The sequence below is a fragment of the Scyliorhinus torazame genome, chromosome 6 (genome assembly GCF_047496885.1).
Source record: "Scyliorhinus torazame isolate Kashiwa2021f chromosome 6, sScyTor2.1, whole genome shotgun sequence".
Lineage (NCBI taxonomy): Eukaryota > Metazoa > Chordata > Chondrichthyes > Carcharhiniformes > Scyliorhinidae > Scyliorhinus > Scyliorhinus torazame.
In genome coordinates, this window is record NC_092712.1 from 248,885,975 (window position 1) to 248,911,417 (window position 25,443).

General features: G+C 50.8%; 1 protein-coding gene across 1 annotated transcript; it reads right to left on the reverse strand.

Annotated features, from left to right (window-relative positions):
• Window positions 1-108: 108 nt before the first annotated feature.
• Window positions 109-24,276, reverse strand: LOC140425801 (uncharacterized). The gene is made up of 2 exons (XM_072510212.1): window positions 23,033-24,276; window positions 109-1,262 (listed from the first exon to the last, which is right to left on the reverse strand). Exons 1-2 carry the CDS (start codon window positions 23,316-23,318, stop codon window positions 130-132), a joined length of 1,419 nt encoding a protein of 472 aa, XP_072366313.1. The 5' UTR covers window positions 23,319-24,276; the 3' UTR covers window positions 109-129.
• Between the last annotated feature and the right edge of the window lie 1,167 nt (window positions 24,277-25,443).

Below are 25,443 nucleotides of genomic sequence, written 5' to 3' on the forward strand. Positions count from 1 at the left end.
CCAGGCCTACCACCCCCCGCTCCTCCACTTTCGGGAACCTCAATTGGTCCAGGAACTGCCGCATCCCCTCCTCTCCCTCTGGGGGTTGAGACCTATACAGTTCCTCATAGAAGGTCTTGAACACCTCATTTATCTTTCCTGCCCTTCGCACCGTGTCTCCCCTTTCGTCTCTAATTCCTCTAAGTCTCTAATTTGTGGAGGCTTATCTACTTCAGTTACATGAGAAATGTTGCTGGACATTTCAGGGGGCCTCGTTCCTGCAGGGACTACTCTGTTCAGGAAGTTTCCTGCTGCTGTTGAATCAGACTCAGAGAAGGTTGAAGAGATCCCAGGTGTAGATGTAGTGGTCAGAATGCCATTAGAAGAAGAATCACTTTCCATCGTGCTGAGTGTTATCACAGAGGTTGAAATATAAGATTCAAGCATGGCTGGCAGGTGTTGATCACCAACTTTCAATAAACCCTCAAGTCTATCTACATATGGGGTATAGTCACTCGTTACGGTAGACAAATCCAGGTTTAAACCTGGTTGTGATTTTAATGACAAGCTATCAAAAATAGAAGTGACCTGAGAAATGGAACTAAGTATCAGATTAGTTGGTAAGGCAGGAAGAAATGATGTCTGTAAAATCTTTTCTTCTGTAACTTGCCAGAGATTTTTAAGGTTGTGCAGGTTGTCGGTCTCATTTGAAAATTTAAGCATAGTAAATTTATGAATATCAGAGGATCTTAAAACTAGTTCGGGCTGAAGGTTAACCGATGAAGAAATTGTCTCAAATTCATTGTGGTACATTCTAGTCATAAATGAAGAATGCAATATTACATTTCCATGAAGTTGTACAGGCTGCACCAATTCATTTTTATGAAGTAGAGACGGTCTTTTCTTTAAAGATGTCGGCTCTGGATACAAAGTGCTTCGATTATACATGGAAACAGAGACCTCCATTGTTCTGAGATAATTATGGGCAATGTCCTGTGGTGAGACTGATGGTGGTAACTGGATGACAGTAGGCGTAGGTTCTATTAAGCTGGTATCCATCATCTTGATGTTATCGACTATTTGAAGATATTTTAAGATACCTCCATGAGAATCTGAGGTCCTGTGCCAGTTAGTATGATCCATAATTTTGGAATTAGCACTAGGTTTGGAAAGCACTGTGCTTACAGTAGTTAAGTCTATTAGATGATTTTGAGAACTTGAGTTAAGAGGCAATTCTTGTGCAGTGGATATTAGTTCTTCTGTCAATGCCAGGATCAGTAGAACTAAATGCAAATAAGAATGAGATGTTACTTGAAATCAAGCAGCCCTGTACAACAATACATCATGTAATCATAGAATAATATGGCTATTTGGCCGATCATCCCTGTACTGGCTCAGAGGATGAATATCAAACAAATCCCACTCACCTGCTCTGGGAGCATCATTTCTGTAGCTCTGCAAACTGGCCTTCTGTAAGCACTGACTCAATTCCCTTTTAAAGTTTATTGTGATCCCAGGCTAGACCCCACCAGTGGCTAGGATACTCGACTGAAACCCCAATATTTTAGTTTATTTTAAAACTGTGCGGAAAGAATGATTCGCTCAATGATTGATTGCATGAGAAAATTAGGGCTTTGGTATTTTTAAAACAAAACTTTATTATAAATACACTGTTCAACTTTTTAACTTCACACCCAAAAAAGAGCAGCTTACAATTAACCCTTAATACCACTACTCAATTTTCCATTAAACAATAAGAAAATAAACATACAGCTCTCAATCCAGCTTAAACCAGCATGGCATAAAGTAATACTTGCGTTACAGAACAGATTCTGACTCGTGTTGGAACCCTTTAAGAATCTGGTTGTTTCAACCTCTACCTTGTCTTCAGACAATACTGCTCTCCTTTAAAATGTTATTACGTTTTTTAAAAATATCTTACTGGTAAAGAAAATTGCTTTTTCTTGTGGTCTAAAAAGTCAAGAGTTGCCAGATCAGACTTCAAATCCAAAAACATTTCTCAAAAAACATTTCTCCAAAACTCTCTCTCTCTGACGGCTTTCTCCAAAACGACCTCTCTGCACAGTTTCTGAAAATGTCTCTCTGCCTTCCTTGGCTCCACCTAGCAATAGCCTCATCTCCCCAATCTAAAAAAACCAAATGATCTCTGCAGGCTGCAAAGCACATCAACTTCCCCGGGACTTCCCTAGGCAAACCACTGTGCATTATTAGCCCAGCCTGAAAAATGCATTCCTTCATCAATTTCACCTGCTGGCTGCAAAAACCACTCAGGCCCTGCAGAACAGAATTATTTTGAAACAAACACATTCTAACCCCAGCTCTTAACCCTTAAAATTGCCCACTACATTTATAACACAATTTTCCTAACAGCTTCCAATCGTCACAATATTTTCCAATCGTCACAAGTTACCAATGCATTTGGTTTTGGCAACCTTCAGGTAGTACATTCAGGTCATTAAAAACCCACTCTGTAAAATAAACATGCTTCCCCTTGTCTCCTTTGATTCTTTTGCCAATCACCTGAAATCTGTGGCCAGGATTTTCCGCACCAGATCAGTGAGGGTGTGTTTGGTGGCACGACTGGAAAAAATCATGAGAGAGCCCTAGGCATGTTTCCTGACAGTGTAAATGCAGGAAAGGATTGTCCTCTCCTCCCCCGCCCCCCCATCAATGCCACTGAACATCAGAGCTGCGCAATTGGAAAAGCATTTAAAGATTGAGCATTTTTCCGCAGCTGTGACAGTTCAATTTCAGCTCCATTGCCATGCTTAGAGTCTGGCTTCTCAAGCAATTGTGGCCATTCAAGCAACACTAATTCCGGAGAGTGACGATCATTGTTCCTGCTGCATTAACCCCTAATACACACACTTTCGAATCAACCCAGTGTTATGGGGCTGCTGAACTATCGGGCGACTGGGCAAGTTTGAGAATCCTATTGCGACAGGTCATAGAATCATAGAATTTACAGTGCAGAAGGAGGCCATTGGGCCCATCGAGTCTGCACCGGCTCTTGGAAAGAGCACCCTACCCAAGGTCCACACCTCCACCCTATCCCCATAACCCAGTAACCCCACCCAACACTAAGGGCAATTTTGGCCACTATGGGCAATTTAGCATAGCCAATCCACCTAACCCGCACATCTTTGGACTGTGGGAGGAAACCGGAGCACCCGGAGGAAACCCACGCACACACGGGGAGGATGTGCAGACTCCGCACAGACAGTGACCCAAGCCGGAATCGAACCTGGGACCCTGGAGCTGTGAAGCATTTGTGCTATCCACAATGCTACCGTGCTGCCCCAGGTGGGTATTCACTGAGGGTGGCATTCCGAAAAACCAGCATTAGAGTTATAGGCTATGAATATTAACCTTCATGCTCCAAGCAAACTGCTCGGCCTGGCAGTGCAGGTTCAGCTAATGCTTGCGTTTGAGCTGAGAGCACAGGATGCAATTGAAAAGTAAAAGTTGCTGCCATTATATCATGACCTCCATCTGCAACAATCACAGGTTCGCACTAGCAACAATGGATGCTACCTTTAAAAGGTGGAGACGGGGTGGGGGGGGGGGGGGGGTGGGGGTGGGGGGGCGGGAACACAGTTAGGGACTTCTACACGGATGACAGATTATCAACGCTCGAGAAGCTGACGGAGAGGTTTCAACTGCCCAATGGGAATGAACTACGACACTTACAAATCAAAATCTTCCTCCGTAAAGAAACAAAATACCCACGGACACCAGGACACTCACTGATAGATGAGCTGTTGGACACGGGCGACTTTAGGGGCGGGGGAACTGCAAAGACCTGTAAAGCCAACTATTAGAAGAGGCACATTACCCGCTGGATGAGGCAAGGGAAAAATGGAAGGAAGAACTAGGGATAGAAATAGGGTGGGGGTTCTAGAGCGAAGCACTGAATAGCGTAAATTCCACTTCCAAATGTGCCTAATGCAGCTGAGAGTGGTGTAGAGTGCATCCAAGCAGAACCCGAATGAGGTTCTGCCGGAGGTGGAGGACAAATTTGAATGGTGCCAGGTAGGCCCGGCCAACCACATCCACATGTTCTGGGCATGCCTCAGACATTTGGGGTTCTGGACAGCCTTCTTCGAGGCAACGTCCAAAGATTTATTTTTATTCATTTACTGGATGTGGGCGTCGATGGTTAGGCTAACATCCTAGTTGCCTGATAAGCCACCAATAAACACACGACGAGTGATGAACGTAACTGAGGCTTAAATACACTAAACAGCAAGCATCCTGGCCTCTGATCCCGAACTAGGTCGGAGGCGGAGACTTTCCACCTTTATACATAAGCCTGAGGGGAGGAGCCACAGGCGGAGCCAGCCTGGACAAGCCCAGGCATGCACAATACAGTACTGATGCAACCATCAATTCACGCGAGACAGTGAGTGGAAGTGAACTGTGGCCTCAATCGACTAGAACAGTGCCTGCTTCTCTGCTAGTGAGAGCCGCCTACAGGGCAGCTGCTCTTTATACCTCCCCTCAAGGGGTCGGAGTCAGGGGCGGAGCCCACAAGGGCACCAACATGATACATTCCGTGTAGTACAGTACAATGGTCCATAGGTGGAGCCCACATGGGCAACAGCATGATACAACGTGATACACAATGTGATACAGTGGTGAATGGTTGGTACAATACATTCACCACCTGTTAAAAAAATTGAAGTCCGGCGGGGGTGAAGGGCTCACAGGTTCAGTCAGTCTGGCGCCCTGATCGTGCGCTGTGATCGCCGGAGCTCTGGTACCGCAGCGGGCCCGGGTGTCGAACACGTCAGTGCGGCACGGGTGGTAAACCCGTCGGTGCGGGCACAGGCGTGGACTCTGGGAGCGTGTCTTCAGGAGGAAGTATAGGAGGGGGTGTGGAGGCCATGTAGGGGCGGGGGCATTGGTCGGTGTAGGTTGAGGGGGGCAGGTTGGGGTGGTGGTAGGGGAGCCTGTGGGTGACAGGTCCCGGAGGGAAATCGTATCCTATCGGCCGTCAGGGTGTTCTATGTATGCGTACTGGGAGTTTGCGTGAAGGAGCTGGACCCTCTCGACCAGGGGGTCGGACTTAATGGCTCCTTACGTGTTTGCAGAGTAGGAGCGTCCCTGGTGTCTTCAGCCAGAACGGAAGCGAGACCCCGGAGGTGGATTTCCTAGGGAAAACAAAGAGACTGTCATGAGGGGTCTCGTTTGTGGCTGTGCAAAGGAGGAACCTAATGGAGTGGAGCGCGTCGGGGAGGTCCTCCTGCCAGTGGGAAACTGGGAGATTCATAAACCGTAAGGCCAGGAGGACGACCTTCTATACCGTCGCGTACTCCCTCTCCACCTGTCCGTTTCCCCGGAGGTTGTAACTGGTAGTCCTGCTTGAGGCGATGCCCTTACTGAGCAGGTACTGACGCAGTTCGTAGCTCATAAACGAGGAACCCCGGCCACTGTCGACGTAAGTGGGGAAACCGAACAAGGTAAAGATACTATGTAGGCCCTTGATGACGGTGGCAGCGGTCATGTCGGCACAGGGGATTGCAAAGGGGAAGCGGGAGAACTCGTCAACGACGTTGAGGAAATACGTGTTGCCGTTAGTAGAGGGGCACCAGGTCAGCCTTATCTGGTCGATAGAAGTGCGGTTTACACTCCGCACAGATTTGGCAGTCCCTGGTCATGGCCCTGACCTCCTCAGTGGAGTTGGGCAGATTGCGGGCCTTGATGTCGTGGAAAAGCCAGGTGACCCCCGGGTGGCAGAGGTCATCGTGGATGGCCCGGAGTCGGTCATCTTGCGCGCTGGCGCACGTGCCGCTGGACAGGGCATCTGGGGGCTCATTGAGCTTCCCAGGACGATACACTGTATCGTAATTATAGGTGGAGAATTCGATCCTCCACCTCAAGATCTTATCGTTCTTGATCTTGCCCCACTGTGTATTATCGAACATGAAGGCTACCAACCATTGGTCGGTGACAAGGGTGAACCTCCTCCCGGGGAGTAGTCCCTCCAATGCCGCACAGCTTCCACGATGGCTTGGGCTTCTTTCTCGACTGAAGAGTGTCGAATTTCTGAGGCGTTGAGGGTACGGGAGAAAAATGCTACTGGCCTGCCAGCCTGATTGAGGGTGGCGGCGAGGGCGACCTCTGACGCGTCGCTCTCCACCTGGAAAGGGACGGACTCGTCCACCGCGTGCATCGCGGCTTTGGCAATATATGCCTTGATGCGGCTGGAGGCCTGGCGGGCCTCAGCCGCCAGTGGGAAGATGGCAGCATTGATTATTGGGCGGGCTTTGTCCACGTAGTTGGGGACCCACTGGGCGTAATAGGAAAAGAACCCGTAGCACCGTTTCAGGGCCTTGGGGCAGTGGGGAAGAGGGAGTTGCAGGAGGGGACGCATACGGTCGGGGTCGTGCCCTAGAACTCCGTTTTCCACGACGTAGCCGGGATGGCTAGTTTGTTTGTGCAGAAAACGCATTTCTCCTTGTTATAAGTGAGTTTGAGGGCTTGGGCGGTTTGGAGAAATTTCTGGAGGTTGATGTCATGGTCCTGCTGGTCGTGGCCGCAGATGGTGACATTGTCCATGTACGGAAATGTGGCCCGCAGCCCGTACTGGTCCATCATTCGGTCCATCATTCTTTGGAAGACCGAGACCCTGTTTGTGATGGCGAAGGGGACCCGGATGAAGTGGAAGAGGCGACCGTCTGCCTCAAAGGCCATGTAGTGGCGGTCCTCCGGGCGGATTGGGAGCTGGTGCTATGCGGACTTCAGATCCACCATGGAGAAGACCAGGTAGTGTGCGATCTGATTAACCATGTCCGCTATCCGGGGGAGGGAGTACGCATCAAGGTGCGTGTACCGGTTTATGGTTTGGCTGTAGTCTACAATTATACGGTTCTTTTACCCGGTCCTGACGACCACCACCTGAGCTCTCCAGGGGCTGTTACTGGCCTCGATGATCCCTTCCCGCAAGAGTCGCTGGACCTCGGACCTGATAAAAGTCCTGTCCTGGATGCTGTACCGCCTGCTTCTGGTGGGGACTGGCTTACAGTCGGCAGTGAGATTTGTGAAGAGCGGGGGAGGATCGACCTTCAGGGTCGCGAGGCTACATACGGTGAGTGGGGGTAGGGGCCTACCGAACTTCAGGGTTAGGCTCCTGAGGTTGCACTGGAAGTCCAGTCCCAACAGGAGAGGAGCGCAGAGATCGGGGAGTACATATAGTTTGAAGTTGGCGTACTCGGCGCCCTGTATTGCGAGGTTCGTGACAGTGTACCCCCGGATCTGTACTGAGTGCAACCCGGAAGCGAGGGAGGTTGTTTGAAGTGCGGGGAGGATTTGGAGCAAACAGGGCCTTACCGTGTCGGGGTGAATGAAGCTCTCCGTGCTCCCGGAGTCAAACAGGCAAGGCGTTTCGTGTCCTTTGACCCGGACGGTCATCATGGAGTTCCGAAGGTGCTTTGGTCGTGACTGGTCGAGGGTGACTGCGCCGAGTTGCGGGTAGCTGGCGTGGTCGGAGGTGGTGGGGTGGTCCCAAGATGGCTGCCCCCGTCGGTCGTACGTGTCGAGCGGCGTTGCCGATGGCGGTCCCCGTCGGTCGTACGTGTCGGGCGGTGAGGAAAATGGCATCCAAAATGGCGGCCCCCATGAGTCGCACGTTACAGGCCGCGTGGGAGACGGCGGCCAAGATGGCGGCCCCCGTGAGTCACACATGGTGTGCCGAGTTGAAGATGGCTGCCCCCACAGACAACACGAGGCAGATGATGCGTCCAGAGGGGGCGGAGCCGGCAGGCACGCAGCCACACTGCGGGGTCTGCGGGCCTGTGAGTCCGAGAGTCAGGCTTGCGATTTGGAGGATTTGGACCTGGCCAGGCAAACTTTGGCAAAGTGTCCCTTTTTGCCGCAGTCGCTGCAGTCCGCGTTCCGTGCCGGGCAACGCATCCTGGGGTGCTGGAGCTGGCCGCAGAAATAGCAGGGTAGCCTCCCGGGTTGGGCGGGCAGCCGCGCGGCACAGGCCTGGGGTACTCTCTGGTCGGGGGTCCACGAGGCGGTCGCATGATCAGATGAGAACGCGTTGAGGCTTTGGAACGCTACTTCTAGGGAGGTGGCTAGTTTTACCGTCGCTTCTAGGTCGTGGGCGTCTTTCTAGAGCAGGCGCTGGCTGACGTAGTTGGACCTGACTCCAGCCACGTAGGCGTCCCGGGCGGCGAGGTCCATATGTTGAGAGGCCGTGACGGCCTGGTAGTTGCAGCTTCGCGCGAGGACTTTGAGGTCGCGTAGGTACTCCTCCAGCGATTCCCCGGGGCGTTGGCGGTGAGGAGATGCCGCACGTACACTTTGTTCACCGGTCTCACGTATAGGCCCTTCAGCATCACGAGGGCGTCCGCGTATGTGGAGACTTCCTCGAGTTGTACAGAGATTCAATGGCTCACCCAGGCGTGGAGGAGGCTCAGCTTCTGATCGTCAGTGATGGAGGGCGAGGAGGAGGCGGCCAGTTAGGCCTCGAAACATCGGAGCTAGTGTGAAAAAATCCCTTGGGCTTCCGCGGCCTGTGGGTCGAGTTCCAGTCGGTCAGGTTTGAGGGCTGATTTCATTGTGGTGCTATAGTCGATTAAATTGATGCGACCATCAATTCACGCGAGTGGCTTTAATCGACTCGAACAGTGCCTGCCTACGACTTCTCAGCTCGTGAGAGCCGCCTACAGGGCAGCTACTCTTAATACCTCCCCTCAAGGGGTCGGAGCCAGGGGCGGAGCCCACAAGGGCACCAACATGATACATTCCGTGTAGTACAGTACAATGAACCATAGGTGGAGCCCACATGGGCAACAGCTTGATACAATGTGATACACAATGTGATACAGTGGCGAATGATTGGTACAATACGTTCACCACAAATACAATGCCATACAATGCAACACCGTGGTTTAACACATTCACCCCCTGTTTAAAAAAAAGAGTCCGGCGGGGGTGAAGTGGTCTTAAAGGTCAAGTCTATCAGGGGCCTTGACCTTCCGCCGTGATCGCCTCAGTCCCGGCTGCGGTGTGGGCACCGGTGTCCAGACCTGCGTGTTCGGGATCGTGTTGTTTTCTTCTTCTTCACTCAGATGTTGAGTCGGCGAGGGGGGGGGGGGGGCGAGGGTGTATGGGCGGAGGTGGTGGTGATTGTCGCTGGTGGGCCTGTGGGTGCTAGTTCATGAGGTAGATGGGTAGAGGTGGGGGGAGACGGTGTAGGGTGGGGGGTGGTGGTGATGGTCGCTGGGGAATCTGCAGGTGCCAAATCCCGAAGGGAGACCGTGTCCTGCCGCCCGTCCTGGTGTGTCACGTAGGCATATTGTGGGTTTGCATGGAGGAGCAGGACCTTCTCGACGAGGGGTTCGGTTTTATGTCTCCTCGCATGCTTCCATAGGAGGACGGGCCCTGGAACTGTCAGCCAGGATGGGAGCGAGACCCCGGAGGTGGATTTCCTGGGGAAGGCAAACATATGTTCATGAGGAGTCTCGTTGGTGGCTGTACACAGGAGCGAGCGGATGGAGTGGAGCGTGTCGGAGAGGACCTCCTGCCAGCGGGAGACTGGAAGACTTCTAGACCGTAGGGCCAGAAGGACGGCCTTCGAGACCATCGCGTTCTCCCTCTCCACCTGTCCGTTTCCCCGGGGTTTATAGCTGGTCGTCATGTTGGAGGCGATGCCTTTGCTGAGCAGGAACTGACGCAACTCGTCGCTCATAAAGGAGGAGCCCCGATCACTGTGGATGTAGGCGGGGAACCCGAACAGGGTGAAAAGTCTGTGCAGAGCCTTGATGACGAAGGCAGAGGTCATGTCAGAGCACGGGATGGCAAAGGGGAATCTTGAGTACTCGTCAATGATGTTGAGGAAGTACACGTTACAGTCAGTGGAGGGGAGGGGCCCTTTGAAGTCGATGCTAAGGCGCTCAAAGGGGCGAGAGGCCTTTACCAGGTGTGCTCTGTCTGGCCGATAGAAGTGCAGCTTGCACTCCGCGCAGATCTGGCAGTCCCTGGTCACGGTCCTGATCTCCTCGATGGAGTAAGGCAGGTTGCGAGCCTTGATGAAGTGAAAAAAACGGGTGACCCCCGGGTGTCAGTGGTCGTTGTGGAGGGCCCGGAGTCGGTCTACCTGTGCGCTGGCACATGTACCGCGGGATAGGGCATCTGGGGGCTCATTGAGCTTCCCGGGTCGATACAAGATATCATAGCTGTCGGTGGAGAGCTCGATCCTCCATCTCAGAATCTTGTCATTCTTAATCTTGCCCCGCTGTGTGTTATTGAACATGAAGGCAACATGAAGCATGTTGGTCAGTGAGGAGAGTCAATCGCCTGCCGGCCAGGTAATGCCTCCAATGTCTCACAGCTTCTACGATGGATTGGGCTTCCTTTTCAACGGAGGAGTGTCGAATTTCAGAGGCATGGAAGGTACGGGAGAAGAAAGCCACGGGCCTGCCCGCCTGGTTGAGTGTAGCAGTCAGAGCAAAGTCTGACGCAACACTCTCCACTTGGAATGGGATGGACTCGTCCACAGCATGCATCGCGGATTTGGCAATATCTGCCTTGGTGCGATTGAAGGCCAGTCGGGCCTCAGGCGTCAGGGGAAAAATGGTGGATTTGATCAGTGGACGGGCCTTGTCCGCATAGTTGGGGACCCACTGGGCATAGTAGGAGAAGAACCCTAGGCATCTCTTCAGGAGGGGGCACATGCGGTCGGGGTCGGGCCCTAGGACTCCGTGTTCCACGACGTAACCGAGGATGGCTAGGCGGGTTATGTGGAAGACGCATTTTTCTCTATTATAGGGGAGGTTCAGGAGTTTAGCGGTGTGGAAGAAGTGCCGGAGGTTCTCGTCATGATCCTGCTGGTCATGGCCGCAGATGGTGACATTGTGCAAGTACGGGAACGTGGCCCGCAGCCTGTACTGGTCAACCATTCGGTCCATTTCTCTTTGGAAGACCGAGACCCTGTTGGTAACGCTGAAGGGGACCCTGAGGAAGGGGTAGAGGCAGCCATCTGCCTCGAAGGCAATGTATTGACGGTCCACCGGGCAGATAGGGAGCTGGTGGTACGCGGACTTCAAGTCGAGTGTGGAGAAGACTCGATACTGCGCAATCTGATTGACCATGTCAGGTATGCGGGGGAGGGGGGACACATCGAGCTGCGTGTACCGGTTGATGGTCTGGCTGTAATCGATGACCATCCGGTGCTTCTCCCCAGTCATGACGTCCACCACTTGGGCTCTCCAGGGGCTGTTACTAGCCTCAATGATCCCCTCTCGCAGGAGTCGCTGGACCTCCAACCTGATAAAGGTCCTGTCCTGGGCACTGTAGTGTCTGCTGCTGGGTGAGTATTGAAGTTTAAATTAACTTACCTTACAGGAGCATCTCTTGGAGTTTCAGCGGGAGCGGAGTGCGGGGGCTGCTGGTGGGTGAGTATTTAAGTAAACACTTACCTGGTCCCGTTTCTGTTCCTCTTTGCTGCTGTTGTATTTTTTTTTTAAATTTTATATTTTTTAAGGCGGGAACAGGAAGTTCGACCCGCGGACTTCTGGGAAGTCCCTCAACAATAAATTCTGGTGGAGAGGAAACCCGAGACACTACACGTGTAGTGTCTCCCACCTGCCCTCCTCCTCTAACCGAATAATAAAACCCATTGGTGTGAGGTAAGTACCATATTGTATGATTATTATTTTTTTTTTTTAAATTTAGTTGTTAGCCAGATCTTGGTTGAAAGTTAGAGGGATGGCAGGGAAGGGAGTGCAATGTTCCTCCTGCAGGATGTTTGAGGTGAGGGATGCCGTTAGTGTCCCTGCTGATTTTACCTGCAGGAAGTGCTGCCATCTCCAGCTCCTCCAAGGCCGAGTTAGGGAACTGGAGCTGGAGTTGGAAGAACAGGAAAGGAGAGGTCACCCTGTTGGGACTTTTTTATAGGCCTCCTAATAGTTCTAGGGATGTAGAGGAAAGGATGGCGAAGATGATTCTGGATATGAGCGAAAGTAACAGGGTAGTTATTATGGGAGACTTTAACTTTCCAAATATTGACTGGAAAAGATATAGTTCGAGTACAATAGATGGGTCGTTTTTTGTACAGTGTGTGCAGGAGGGTTTCCTGAAACAATATGTTGACAGGCCAACAAGAGGCGAGGCCACGTTGGATTTTGTTTTGGGTAATGAACCAGGCCAGGTGTTGGATTTGGAGGTAGGAGAGCACTTTGGGGACAGTGACCACAATTCGGTGACGTTTACGTTAATGATGGAAAGGGATAAGTATACACCGCAGGGCAAGAGTTATAGCTGGGGGAAGGGCAATTATGATGCCATTAGACGTGACTTGGGGGGGATAAGGTGGAGAAGTAGGCTGCAAGTGTTGGGCACACTGGATAAGTGGGGCTTGTTCAAGGATCAGCTACTGCGTGTTCTTGATAAGTATGTACCGGTCAGACAGGGAGGAAGGCGTCGAGCGAGGGAACCGTGGTTTACCAAGGAAGTGGAATCTCTTGTTAAGAGGAAGAAGGAGGCCTATGTGAAGATGAAGTGTGAAGTTTCGGTTGGGGCGATGGATAGTTACAAGGTAGCGAGGAAGGATCTAAAGAGAGAGCTAAGACGAGCAAGGAGGGGACATGAGAAGTATTTGGCAGGAAGGATCAAGGAAAACCCAAAAGCTTTCTATAGGTATGTCAGGAATAAGCGAATGACTAGGGAAAGAGTAGGACCAGTCAAGGACAGGGATGGGAAATTGTGTGTGGAGTCTGAAGAGATAGGCGAGATACTAAATGAATATTTTTCGTCAGTATTCACTCAGGAAAAAGATAATGTTGTGGAGGAGAATGCTGAGCCCCAGGCTAATAGAATAGATGGCATTGAGGTACGGAGGGAAGAGGTGTTGGCAATTCTGGACAGGCTGAAAATAGATAAGTCCCGGGACCTGATGGAATTTATCCTAGGATTCTATGGGAGGCCAGGGAAGAGATAGCTGGACCTTTGGCTTTGATTTTTATGTCATCATTGGCTACAGGAATAGTGCCAGAGGACTGGAGGACAGCAAATGTGGTCCCTTTGTTCAAAAAGGGGAGCAGAGACAACCCCGGCAACTATAGACCGGTGAGCCTCACGTCTGTAGTGGGTAAAGTCTTGGAGGGGATTATGAGAGACAAGATTTATAATCATCTAGATAGGAATAATATGATCAGGGATAGTCAGCATGGCTTTGTGAAGGGTAGGTCATGCCTCACAAACCTTATTGAGTTCTTTGAGAAGGTGACTGAACAGGTAGACGAGGGTAGAGCAGTTGATGTGGTGTATATGGATTTCAGCAAAGCGTTTGATAAGGTTCCCCACGGTAGGCTATTGCAAAAAATACGGAGGCTGGGGATTGAGGGTGATTTAGAGAGGTGGATCAGAAATTGGCTAGCTGAAAGAAGACAGAGGGTGGTGGTTGATGGGAAATGTTCAGAATGGAGTACAGTCACAAGAGTACCACAAGGTTCTGTTCTGGGGCCGTTTTTGTTTGTCATTTTTATCAATGACCTGGAGGAAGGCGCAGAAGGGTGGGTGAGTAAATTTGCAGACGATACTAAAGTCGGTGGTGTTGTCGATAGTGTGGAAGGATGTAGCAGGTTACAGAGGGATATAGATAAGCTGCAGAGCTGGGCTGAGAGGTGGCAAATGGAGTTTAATGTAGAGAAGTGTGAGGTGATTCACTTTGGAAGGAATAACAGGAATGCGGAATATTTGGCTAATGGTAAAGTTCTTGAAAGTGTGTATGAGCAGAGGGATCTAGGTGTCCATGTACATAGATCCCTGAAAGTTGCCACCCAGGTTGATAGGGTTGTGAAGAAGGCCTATGGAGTGTTGGCCTTTATTGGTAGAGGGATTGAGTTCCGGAGTCGGGAGGTCATGTTGCAGCTGTACAGAACTCTGGTACGGCCGCATTTGGAGTATTGCGTACAGTTCTGGTCACCGCATTATAGGAAGGACGTGGAGGCTTTGGAGCGGGTGCAGAGGAGATTTACCAGGATGTTGCCTGGTATGGAGGGAAAATCTTATGAGGAAAGGCTGATGGACTTGAGGTTGTTTTCGTTGGAGAGAAGAAGGTTAAGAGGAGACTTAATAGAGGCATACAAAATGATCAGGGGGTTGGATAGGGTGGACAGTGAGAGCCTTCTCCCGCGGATGGATATGGCTGGCACGAGGGGACATAACTTTAAACTGAGGGGTAATAGATATAGGACAGAGGTCAGAGGTAGGTTCTTTACGCAAAGAGTAGTGAGGCCGTGGAATGCCCTACCTGCTACAGTAGTGAACTCGCCAACATTGAGGGCATTTAAAAGTTTATTGGATAAACATATGGATGATAATGGCATAGTGTAGGTTAGATGGCTTTTGTTTCGGTGCAACATCGTGGGCCGAAGGGCCTGTACTACGCTGTATTGTTCTATGTTCTATGTTCTAACTTCGGATCATTCGGGAGGCAGAGGGGGTTATAGATAGCAGCATCAGGGAATTAGTTACACCAAAGATTGAAGATAGATGGGTAACTGTAAGAGGGACTGGGAAGAAGCAGTCAGTGCAGGGATCCCCTGCGGTCGTTCCCCTGAGAAACAAGTATAACGCTTTGAATACATATGGGGGGGGGGGACTTACCAGGGGTAAGCCATGGGGTACGGGCCTCTGGCACCGAGTCTGTCCCTGTTGCTCAGAAGGGTAGGGGGGAGAGGAGCAGAACATTAGTTATTGGGGACTCGATAGTCAGGGGCACAGAGAGGAGATTTTGTGGGAGCGTGAGAGACTCACGTTTGGTATGTTGCCTCCCAGGTGCAAGGGTACGTGATGTCTCAGATCGTGTTTTCCGGGTCCTTAAGGGGGAGGGGAAGCAGCCCCAAGTCATGGTCCACATTGGCACTAACGACATAGGTAGGAAAGGGGACAAGGCAGGCTTTCAGGGAGCTAGGATGGAAGCTCAGAACTAGAACAAACAGAGTTGTTATCTCTGGGTTGTTGCCCTTGCCACGTGATAATGAGATGAGGAATAGGGAGAGAGAGCAATTAAACACGTGGCTACAGGTAGGAGGGATTCAGATTTCTGGATAACTGGGGCTCTTTCTGGGGAAGGTGGGACCTCTACAGACAGGATGGTCTACATCTGAACCTGAGGGGCACAAATATCCTGGGGGGGGGGAGATTTGTTAGTGCTCTCTGGGGGGGTTTAAACTAATGCAGCAGGGGCATGGGAACCTGGATTGTAGTTTTAGGGTACGGGAGAATGAGATATAGAGGTCAGGAGCACAGATTTGATGTCGCAGGAGGGGGCCAGTGTTCAGGTAGGTGGTTTGAAGTGTGTCTACTTCAATGCCAGGAGTACAGGAAATAAGGTAGGGGAACTGGCAGCATGGGTTGGTACCTGGGACTTCGATGTTGTGGCCATTTCGGAGACATGGATAGAGCAGGGACAGGAATGGATGTTGCAGGTTCCGGGGTTTAGGTGTTTTAGTAAGCTCAGAGAAGGAGGCAAAAGAGGGGGAGGTGTGGCGCTGCTAGTCAAGAGCAGTATTACGGTGGCGGAGAGGATGCTAGATGGGGACTCATCTTCCGAGGTAGTATGGGCTGAGGTTAGAAACAGGAAAGGAGAGGTCACCCTGTTGGGAGTTTTCTATAGGCCTCCAAATAGTTCTAGGGATGTAGAGGAAAGGATGGCGAGGATGATCCTGGATGATCCTGAAAGTAACAGGGTAGTTATTATTGGAGACTTTAACTTTCCAAATATTGACTGGAAAAGATATAGTTCGAGTACATTAGATGGGTCGTTTTTTGTACAGTGTGTGCAGGAGGGTTTCCTGACACAATATGTTGACAGGCCAACAAGAGGCGAGGCCACGTTGGATTTGGTTTTGGGTAATGAACCTGGCCAGGTGTTGGATTTGGAGGCAGGAGAGCACTTTGGGGACAGTGACCACAATTCGGTGACGTTTATGTTAGTGATGGAAAGGGATAAGTATACACCGCAGGGCAAGAGTTATAGCTGGGGGAAGGGCAATTATGATGCTATTAGACGTGACTTGGGGGGGATAGGTTGGAGAAGTAGGCTGCAAGTGTTGGGCACACTGGATAAGTGGAGCATGTTCAAGGATCAGCTACTGCGTGTTCTTGATAAGTACGTACCGGTCAGGCAGGGAGGAAGGCTTAGAGCGAGGGAACCGTGGTTTACCAAAGAAGTGGAATCTCTTGTTAAGAGGAAGAAGGAGGCCTATGTGAAGGTGAGGTGTGAAGTTTCAGTTGGGGCGATGGATAGTTACAAGGTAACGAGGAAGGATCTAAAGAGAGAGCTAAGACGAGCAAGGAGGGGACATGAGAAGTATTTGGCAGGTAGGATCAAGGAAAACCCAAAAGCTTTCTATAGGTATGTCAGGAATAAGCGAATGACTAGGGTAAGAGTAGGACCAGTCAAGGACAGGGATGGGAAGTTGTATGTGGAGTCTGAAGAGATAGGCGAGATACTAAATGAATATTTTTCGTCAGTATTCACTCAGGAAAAAGATAATGTTGTGGAGGAGAATGCTGAGACCCAGGCTATTAGAATAGATGGCATTGAGGTACGTAGGGAAGAGGTGTTGGCAATTCTGGACAGGCTGAAAATAGATAAGTCCCCGGGGCCTGATGGGATTTATCCTAGGATTCTCTGGGAGGCCAGGGAAGAGATTGCTGGACCTTTGGCTTTGATTTTTATGTCATCATTGGCTATAGGAATAGTGCCAGAGGACTGGAGGATAGCAAATGTGGTCCCTTTGTTCAAAAAGGGGAGCAGAGACAACCCCGGCAACTATAGACCGGTGAGCCTCATGTCTGTAGTGGGTAAAGTCTTGGAGGGGATTATAAGAGACAAGATTTATAATCATCTAGATAGGAATAATATGATCAGGGATAGTCAGCATGGCTTTGTAAAGGGTAGGTCATGCCTCACAAACCTTATCGAGTTCTTTGAGAAGGTGATTGAACAGGTAGACGAGGGTAAAGCAGTTGATGTGGTGTATATGGATTTCAGTAAAGCGTTTGATAAGGTTCCCCACGGTAGGCTATTGCAGAAAATACGGAGGCTGGGGATTGAGGGTGATTTAGAGATGTGGATCAGAAATTGGCTAGCTGAAAGAAGACAGAGGGTGGTGGTTGATGGGAAATGTTCAGAATGGAGTTCAGTTACAAGTGGGGTACCACAAGGATCTGTTCTGGGGCCGTTGCTGTTTGTCATTTTTATCAATGACCTAGAGGAAGGCGCAGAAGGATGGGTGAGTAAATTTGCAGACGACACTAAAGTCGGTGGTGTTGTCGACAGTGTGGAAGGATGTAGCAGGTTACAGAGGGACCTAGATAAGCTGCAGAGCTGAACTGAGAGGTGGCAAATGGAGTTTAATGTAGAGAAGTGTGAGGTGATTCACTTTGGAAGGAATAACAGGAATGCGGAATATTTGGCTAATGGTAAAGTTCTTGGAAGTGTGGATGAGCAGAGGGATCTAGGTGTCCCTGTACATAGATCCCTGAAAGTTGCCACCCAGGTTGATAGGGTTGTGAAGAAGGCCTAGGAGTATTGGCCTTTGTTGGTAGAGGGATTGAGTTCCGGAGTCAGAAGGTCATGTTGCAGCTGTACAAAACTCTGGTACGGCCGCATTTGGAGTATTGCGTACAGTTCTGGTCACCGCATTATAGGAAGGACGTGGAGGCTTTGGAGCGGGTGCAGAGGAGATTTACCAGGATGTTGCCTGGGATGGAGGGAAAATCTTATGAGGAAAGGCTGATGGACTTGAGGTTGTTTTCGTTGGAGAGAAGCAGGTTAAGAGGAGAATTAATAGAGGCATACAAAATGATCAGGGGGTTAGATAGGGTGGACAGTGAGAGCCTTCTCCCGCGGATGGAAATGGCTGGCACGAGGGGACATAGCTTTAAACTGAGGGGTAATAGATATAGGACAGAGGTCAGAGGTAGGTTCTTTACGCAAAGAGTGGTGTGGCCGTGGAATGACCTACCCGCAACAGTAGTGAACTCGCCAACATTGAGGGCATTTAAAAGTTTATTGGATAAGCATATGGATGATAATTGCATAGCGTAGGTTAGATGGCTTTTGTTTCGGTGCAACATCGTGGGCCGAAGGGCCTGTACTGCGCTGTATCGTTCTATGTTCTATGCTTCTGGTAGCGACGCGCTTACACTCCGGGGTGAGATTTGCGAAGAGGGAGGGTGGGACGACCTTAAGGGTCGCGAGGCTACAGACGGTGAGGCGGGGCAGGGGTCCGCTGAACTTTAAGGTAACAGAACATAGAACATTACAGCGCAGTACAGGCCCTTCAGCCCTCGATGTTGCGCCGACCTGTGAAACCACTCTAAAGCCCATTTATACTATTCCCTTATCGTCCATATGTCTATCCAAAGAACAAAGAACAAAGAAATGTACAGCACAGGAACAGGCCCTTCGGCCCTCCAAGCCCGTGCCGACCATACTGCCCGACTAAACTACAATCTTCTACACTTCCTGGGTCCGTATCCTTCTATTCCCATCCTATTCATATATTTGTCAAGATGCCCCTTTAATGTCCCTATCGTCCCTGCCTCCACTACCTCCTCCGGTAGTGAGTTCCAGGCACCCACTACCCTCTGCGTAAAAAACTTGCCTCGTACATCTACTCTAAACTTTGCCCCTCTCACCTTAAACCTATGCCCCCTAGTAATTGACCCCTCTACCCTGGGGAAAAGCCTCTGACTATCCACTCTGTCTATGCCCCTCATAATTTTGTATACCTCTATCAGGTCGCCCCTCAACCTCCTTCGTTCCAGTGAGAACAAACCGAGTTTATTCAATCGCTCCTCATAGCTTATGCCCTCCATACCAGGCAACATTCTGGTAAATCTCTTCTGCACCCTCTCTAAAGCCTCCACATCCTTCTGGTAGTGTGGCGACCAGAATTGAACACTATACTCCAAGTGTGGCCTAACTAAGGTTCTATACAGCTGCAACATGACTTGCCAATTCTTATACTCAATGCCCCGGCCAATGAAGGCAAGCATGCCGTATGCCTTCTTGACTACCTTCTCCACCTGTGTAGCCCCTTTCAGTGATCTGTGGACCTGTACTCCTAGATCTCTTTGACTTTCAATACTCTTGAGGGTTCTACCATTCACTGTATATTCCCTACCTGCATTAGCCCTTCCAAAATGCATTACCTCACATTTGTCCAGGTTAAACTCCATCTGCTGGTTAAACTCCATCTGCCATCTCTCCGCCCAAGTCTCCAGACAATCTAAATCCTGCTGTATCCTCAGACAGTCCTCATCGCTATCCGCAATTCCACCAACCTTTGTGTCGTCTGCAAACTTACTAATCAGACCAGTTACATTTTCCTCCAAATCATTTATATTTACTACAAAGAGCAAAGGTCCCAGCACTGATCCCTGTGGAACACCACTGGTCACAGCCCTCCAATTAGAAAAGCATCACTCCATTGCTACCCTCTGCCTTCTATGGCCTAGCCAGTTCTGTATCCACCTTGCCAGTTCACCCCTGATCCCGTGTGACTTCACCTTTTGTACCAGTCTACCATGAGGGACCTTGTCAAAGGCCTTACTGAAGTCCATATAGACAACATCTACTGCCCTACCTGCATCAATCATCTTAGTGACCTCCTCGAAAAACTCTATCAAGTTAGTGAGACACGACCTCCCCTTCACAAAACCGTGCTGCCTCTCACTAATACGTCCATTTGCTTCCAAATGGGAGTAGATCCTGTCTCGAAGAATTCTCTCCAGTAATTTCCCTACCACTGAAGTAAGGCTCACCGGCCTGTAGTTCCCGGGATTATCCCTGCCACCCTTCTTAAACAGAGGAACAACATTGGCTATTCTCCAGTCCTCCGGGACATCCCCTGAAGACAGCGAGGATCCAAAGATTTCTGTCAAGGCCTCAGCAATTTCCTCTCCAGCCTCCTTCAGTATTCTGGGGTAGATCCCATCCGGCCCTGGGGACTTATCTACCTTAATATTTTTTAAGACACCCAACACCTCGTCTTTTTGGATCACAATGTGACCCAGGCTATCTACACCCCCTTCTCCAGACTCAACATCTACCAATTCCTTCTCTTTGGTGAATACTGATGCAAAGTATTCATTTAGTACCTCGCCCATTTCCTCTGGCTCCACACATAGATTCCCTTGCCTATCCTTCAGTGGGCCAACCCTTTCCCTGGCTCCCCTCTTACTTTTTATGTAAGTGTAAAAAGCCTTGGGATTTTCCTTAACCCTATTTGCCAATGCCTTTTCATGACCCCTTCTAGCCCTCCTGACTCCTTGCTTAAGTTCCTTCCTACTTTCCTTATATGCCACACAGGCTTCGTCTGTTCCCAGCCTTTTAGCCCTGACAAATGCCTCCTTTTTCTTTTTGACGAGGCCTACAATATCACTCGTCATCCAAGGTTCCCGAAAATTGCCGTATTTATCTTTCTTCCTCACAGGAACATGCCTGTCCTGTATTCCTTTCAACTGACACTTGAAAGCCTCCCACATGTCAGATGTTGATTTGCCCTCAAACATCCGCCCCCAATCTATGTTCTTCAGTTCCCGCCTAATATTGTTATAATTAGCCTTCCCCCAATTTAGCACATTCATCCTCGGACCACTCTTATCCTTGTCCACCAGTACTTTAAAACTTACTGAATTGTGGTCACTGTTACCGAAATGCTCCCCTACTGAAACATCTACCACCTGGCCGGGCTCATTCCCCAATACCAGGTCCGGTACCGCCCCTTCCCTAGTTGGACTGTTTACATATTGTTTTAAGAAGCCCTCCTGGATGCTCCTTACAAACTCTGCCCCGTCTAAGCCCCTGGCACTAAGTGAGTCCCAGTCAATATTGGGGAAGTTGAAGTCTCCCATCACCACAACCCTGTTGTTTTTACTCTTTTCCAAAATCTGTCTACCTATCTGCTCCTCTATCTCCCGCTGGCTGTTGGGAGGCCTGTAGTATACCCCCAACATTGTGACTGCACCCTTCTTATTCCTGATCTCTACCCATATAGCCTCACTGCCCTCTGAGGTGTCCTCTCGCTGTATAGCTGTGATACTCTCCTGAACAAGTAGCGCAACTCCGCCTCCCCTTTTACATCCCCCTCTATCCCGCCTGAAACATCTAAATCCTGGAACGTTTAGCTGCCAATCCTGCCCTTCCCTCAACCAGGTCTCTGTAATGGCAACAACATCATAGTTCCAAGTAGTAATCCAAGCTCTAAGTTCATCTGCCTTACCCGTAATGCTCCTTGCATTAAAACATATGCACTTCAGGCCACCAGACCCGCTGTGTTCAGCAACTTCTCCCCGTCTGCGCTGCCTCAGAGCCACACTGTCCCTATTCCCTAGTTCTCCCTCAATGCTCTCACCTTCTGACCTATTGCTCCCGTGCCCACCCCCCTGCCATACTAGTTTAAACCCTCCCGTGTGACACTAGCAAACCTCGCGGCCAGGATATTTATGCCTCTCCGGTTTAGATGCAACCCGTCCATCTTATACAGGTCACACCTGCCCCGGAAGAGCTCCCAGTGGTCCAGATAACAGAAACCCTCCCTCCTACACCAGCTGTTTAGCCACGTGTTTGTCTGCTCTATCTTCCTATTTCTAGCCTCACTGGCACGTGGCACAGGGAGTAATCCCGAGATTACAACCCTCGAGGTCCTGTCTTTTAACTTTCTGCCTAGCTCCCTGAACTCCTGCTGCAGGACCTCATGCCCCTTCCTGCCTATGTCGTTAGTACCAATATGTACAACGACCTCTGCCTGTTTGCCCTCCCCCTTCAGGATTCCCTCTACCCGTTCGGAGGCATCCTGGACCCTGGCACCAGGGAGGCAACATACCATCCTGGAGTCTCTTTCACGTCCACAGAAGCGCCTATCTGTGCCCCTGACTATAGAGTCCCCTATAACTATTACTCTTCTGCGCTTTGACCCTCCCTTCTGAACATCAGAGCCAGCCGTGGTGCCACTGCTCTGGCTGCTGCTGTTTTCCCCTGATAGGCTATCCCCCCCGACAGTATCCAAAGGGGTATATCTGTTCGAGAGGGGGACAACCACAGGGGATTCCTGCACTGACTGCCTGCCCTTTCTGGTGGCCTATCCAATGACCATTTGAATGCCCTTAGTGTTGGCGAGTCCACTACTGTTGCAGGCAGGGCATTCCACACCCTTACTACTCTCTGAGTAAAGAACCTACCTCTGACGTCTGTCTTATATCTATCTCCCCTCAATTTAAAGCTATGTCCCCTCGTGCTGGACATCACCATCCGAGGAAAAAGGCTCTCACTGTCCACCCTATCCAATCCTCTGATCATCTTGTATGCCTCAATTAAGTCACCTCTTAACCTTCTTCTCTCTAACGAAAACAGCCTCAAGTCCCTCAGCCTTTCCTCATAAGATCTTCCCTCCATACCAGGCAACATTCTGGTAAATCTCCTCTGCACCCTTTCCAATGCTTCCACAGCATTCCTATAATGCGGTGATCAGAATTGCACGCAATACTCTAAATGCGGCTGCACCAGAGTTTTGTACAGCTGCAACATGACCTCATGGCTCCGAAACTCAATCCCTCTACCAATAAAAGCTAACACACTCAATCCCTCTACCAATAAAAGCCTTCTTAACAACCCTCTCAACCTGAGTGGCAACTTTCAGGGATCTATGTACATGGACATCGAGATCTCTCTGCTCATCCACACTGCCAAGAATCTTACCGTTCGTCCAGTACTCTGTCTTCCTGTTATTCCTTCCAGAATGAATCACCTCACAATTTTCTGCATTAAACTCCATTTGCCACCTCTCAGCCCAGGTAAGGCTCTGGAGATGGCATGGAAGTCGAGCCCCAGTAATAGGGCAGCGCAGAGATGGGGAAGGACATAGAGCTTAAAGTTAGTGTACTCTACGCCTTGTACAGTAAGGGTCGCGACACAGTACCCCTGGATTTCTACTGCGTGGGATCCGGAAGTCATGGAGGTTTTCTGGGTCGTGGGTAGGATTGGGAGGGAGCAGCGCCTTACCGTATCTGGGTGTGTGAAGCTGTCTGTGCTCCCGGAGTCGAAAAGGCAGGCCGTCTCGTGCCCGTTGATCCGGGCGGTCATCGTGGACTTTGCGAGGTGGTACGGCCGGGACTGGTCGAGCGTGATGGAGGCGAGCTTCGGAAGGCAGTTGGTAGGCCGGTCGGAGGTAGCGGCGGCCAGCGTACGGTTGGGTGAGCTGGGCTCCCGGGAGGCTGCGGAGTGGTCCCAAGATGGCGGCCCCCATGAGTCGCGCGTGGTGGATGGCGTCCAAGATGGCGGCCCCCATGAGTCGCGGGTGTCAGCGGCAATGGCGTCCAAGATGGCGGCCCCCGTGGGTCACGCGTGGCGGTTGAAGTATGCGTTAAAGATGGCGGCCCCCATGGGTCGCATGTGGCGGCCGAAATTGAAGATGGCGGTGCCGACGGGTCGCGCGTGGCGGATGGCGCGGCAGCAGGGGGCTGCCCCGACAGGTAGCAGGCAGCGCTGCTGGGCCTAGAAGATTTAGGGGGAGATCGGGCATGGCAGGCTTTTGTAAAGTGGCCATTCTTCCCACAGCAGTTACAAGTTGCGTTCCATGCCGAGCAGCGTTGTTTGGGGTGATTACTCTGGCCACAGAAGTAGCACCTCGGGCTTCCGGCGTTGGCGGGCCGCTGCGCGGCACAGGCTTGCGTCCCACTCGCGTCCGTTGATGGTTACGCCCAAGAGGCCCACGAGAGTGCCGCGTGGTCGGAGGTGTAGGTCCCCATGTTCTGGGAGGCCACCTCCAGCGAGTTGGAGAGTTGTACTGTCCCTGGGAGGCCGAGTGTCGCCCCTTCTAGTAATCGCTGGCGGATATATTTAGAGTTCATGCCCGCGACATAAGCGTCCCTGATCAGCAGCTCCGCGTGCTGGGTAGCTGATATCGCCCGGCAGTCACAGTTCCGGCAGAGTATGCGCAAGGCACGCAGGAATTCTGCAAGTAATTCCCCAGAGCATTGCCGTCTCATGGCAAGGAGGTGCCTAGCATACACCTCGTTAACGGATTTCACGTATTGTCCTTTTAGCAGCGTTATTGCCTCCAAATACGAGGGGGCGTCCCTGATGAGGAGAAAGACTCTTGGGCTCACCCGTGCGTGGAGGATCTGCTTCTTCTGGAGGTATGTGACATCTTCGGTGAAGGATGCGAGGTACGCTTCGAAGCAGCCTAGCCAGTGTTCAAACATTTCTGTCAGGGGGGGCCAGTGCCTCCTATGGAGGTTGGACACAGCCCTCCTCGCCGACAAGACGTTTTGCGAGAAAATGTCACAAGCCATCAAGGGATACACAACCTGCAACCAGAAATAGGGGTCAAAGAGTCGATGGTGTGCAGGTCATATAGATCTATCTCATTCCTAAACACTGATTCCAAAGTCTAGGCAACTAACAACGAACATCAGCCTCCTGCTGAAAGTGATCATGACCCACTAGGGGAAGAGACACCAGAAGTGACCATCTCCCTTATTGCAGAGAAGGCTTCGACAGAGTCAAATGGAAGTACCTCCTTGGAGGTACTAGAATGGTTTCGGTTTGGGCAAGGATTCATCTCATGGATGAAACTGCTGTGATGCCCCTTATCCCCGCTGCTATTTGTCCTGGCCACCAAGCCACTGGCCATCACCCTCGGATCAACGAACGTGTGGAGAAGCATCCAGAGGGGAGACAGAGAGCACAGAGTATCATTCGGTGCAGATGACCATCTCCTCCTTTTGTGTGTGTGGGGGGGGGGGGGCACCCGATTTTCAGCCCCAAGGCCTTCTTCACCAACCTAGACAAATCAATCATGGTGTTTGTGTGGGGGGAGAAAGAATCGTAGGATCCGCAAGAGCGTCCTTCAAAGAAGGAGAAACGTGGAGAGGCTGGCCCTTCCGAACTTCCTGCTCCGCCATTGGGCAACCACCACAGAGATAGTGTGCTGCTGGGTCAAAGACCCAGGTAAAAAATGGCTAAAAAGTGAGGAAAGCTCCTGCACGGGGACATCCCTCCAGGCACTGGCCATGGCAGCACTCCCATTTACCCCAGCCAAGTATTTGAAAAAGCCAGTGGTAGTGGCTATACTCAGAGCATGGAACCAACTCAAACAACACTGCAGACTAGTAGCAATGTTCGCCATGGCCACCATCTGCAAGAACCATAAATTCATCCCGGCAACATTAGAGGTCTCCTTCAAAACCTGGAGACAGGATGAGGGGACAATGGCACTAGGGGACCTATGCACAGATGACAGGATAGCAATCCTGGGGGAACTGGCGGACAAGCTACAGTTCCTAAAAGGGAAAGGGATGCGACAGATGCAATTGAGGAACTTCGTCCACAAGGAGATGGCAACGTCCCTCCCCCCAACGACCAGGACACTCCCTACTGGCCAGATCTCTACAGGCGAACTAGGGGACGGC

What these genes read in the sequence shown, in the direction of transcription:
- LOC140425801 (XM_072510212.1), bottom strand. Translation starts at nt 23,318, where the DNA reads ATGGGGGCCGCCATCTTGGACGCCATCCACCACGCGCGACTCATGGGG. An exon ending in GCTTCACACACCCAGATACG is followed by an intron (nt 1,263 to 23,032) that starts GTAAGGCGCTGC and finishes ATTTGCATTTAG; the next exon opens with TTCTACTGATCCTGGCATTG.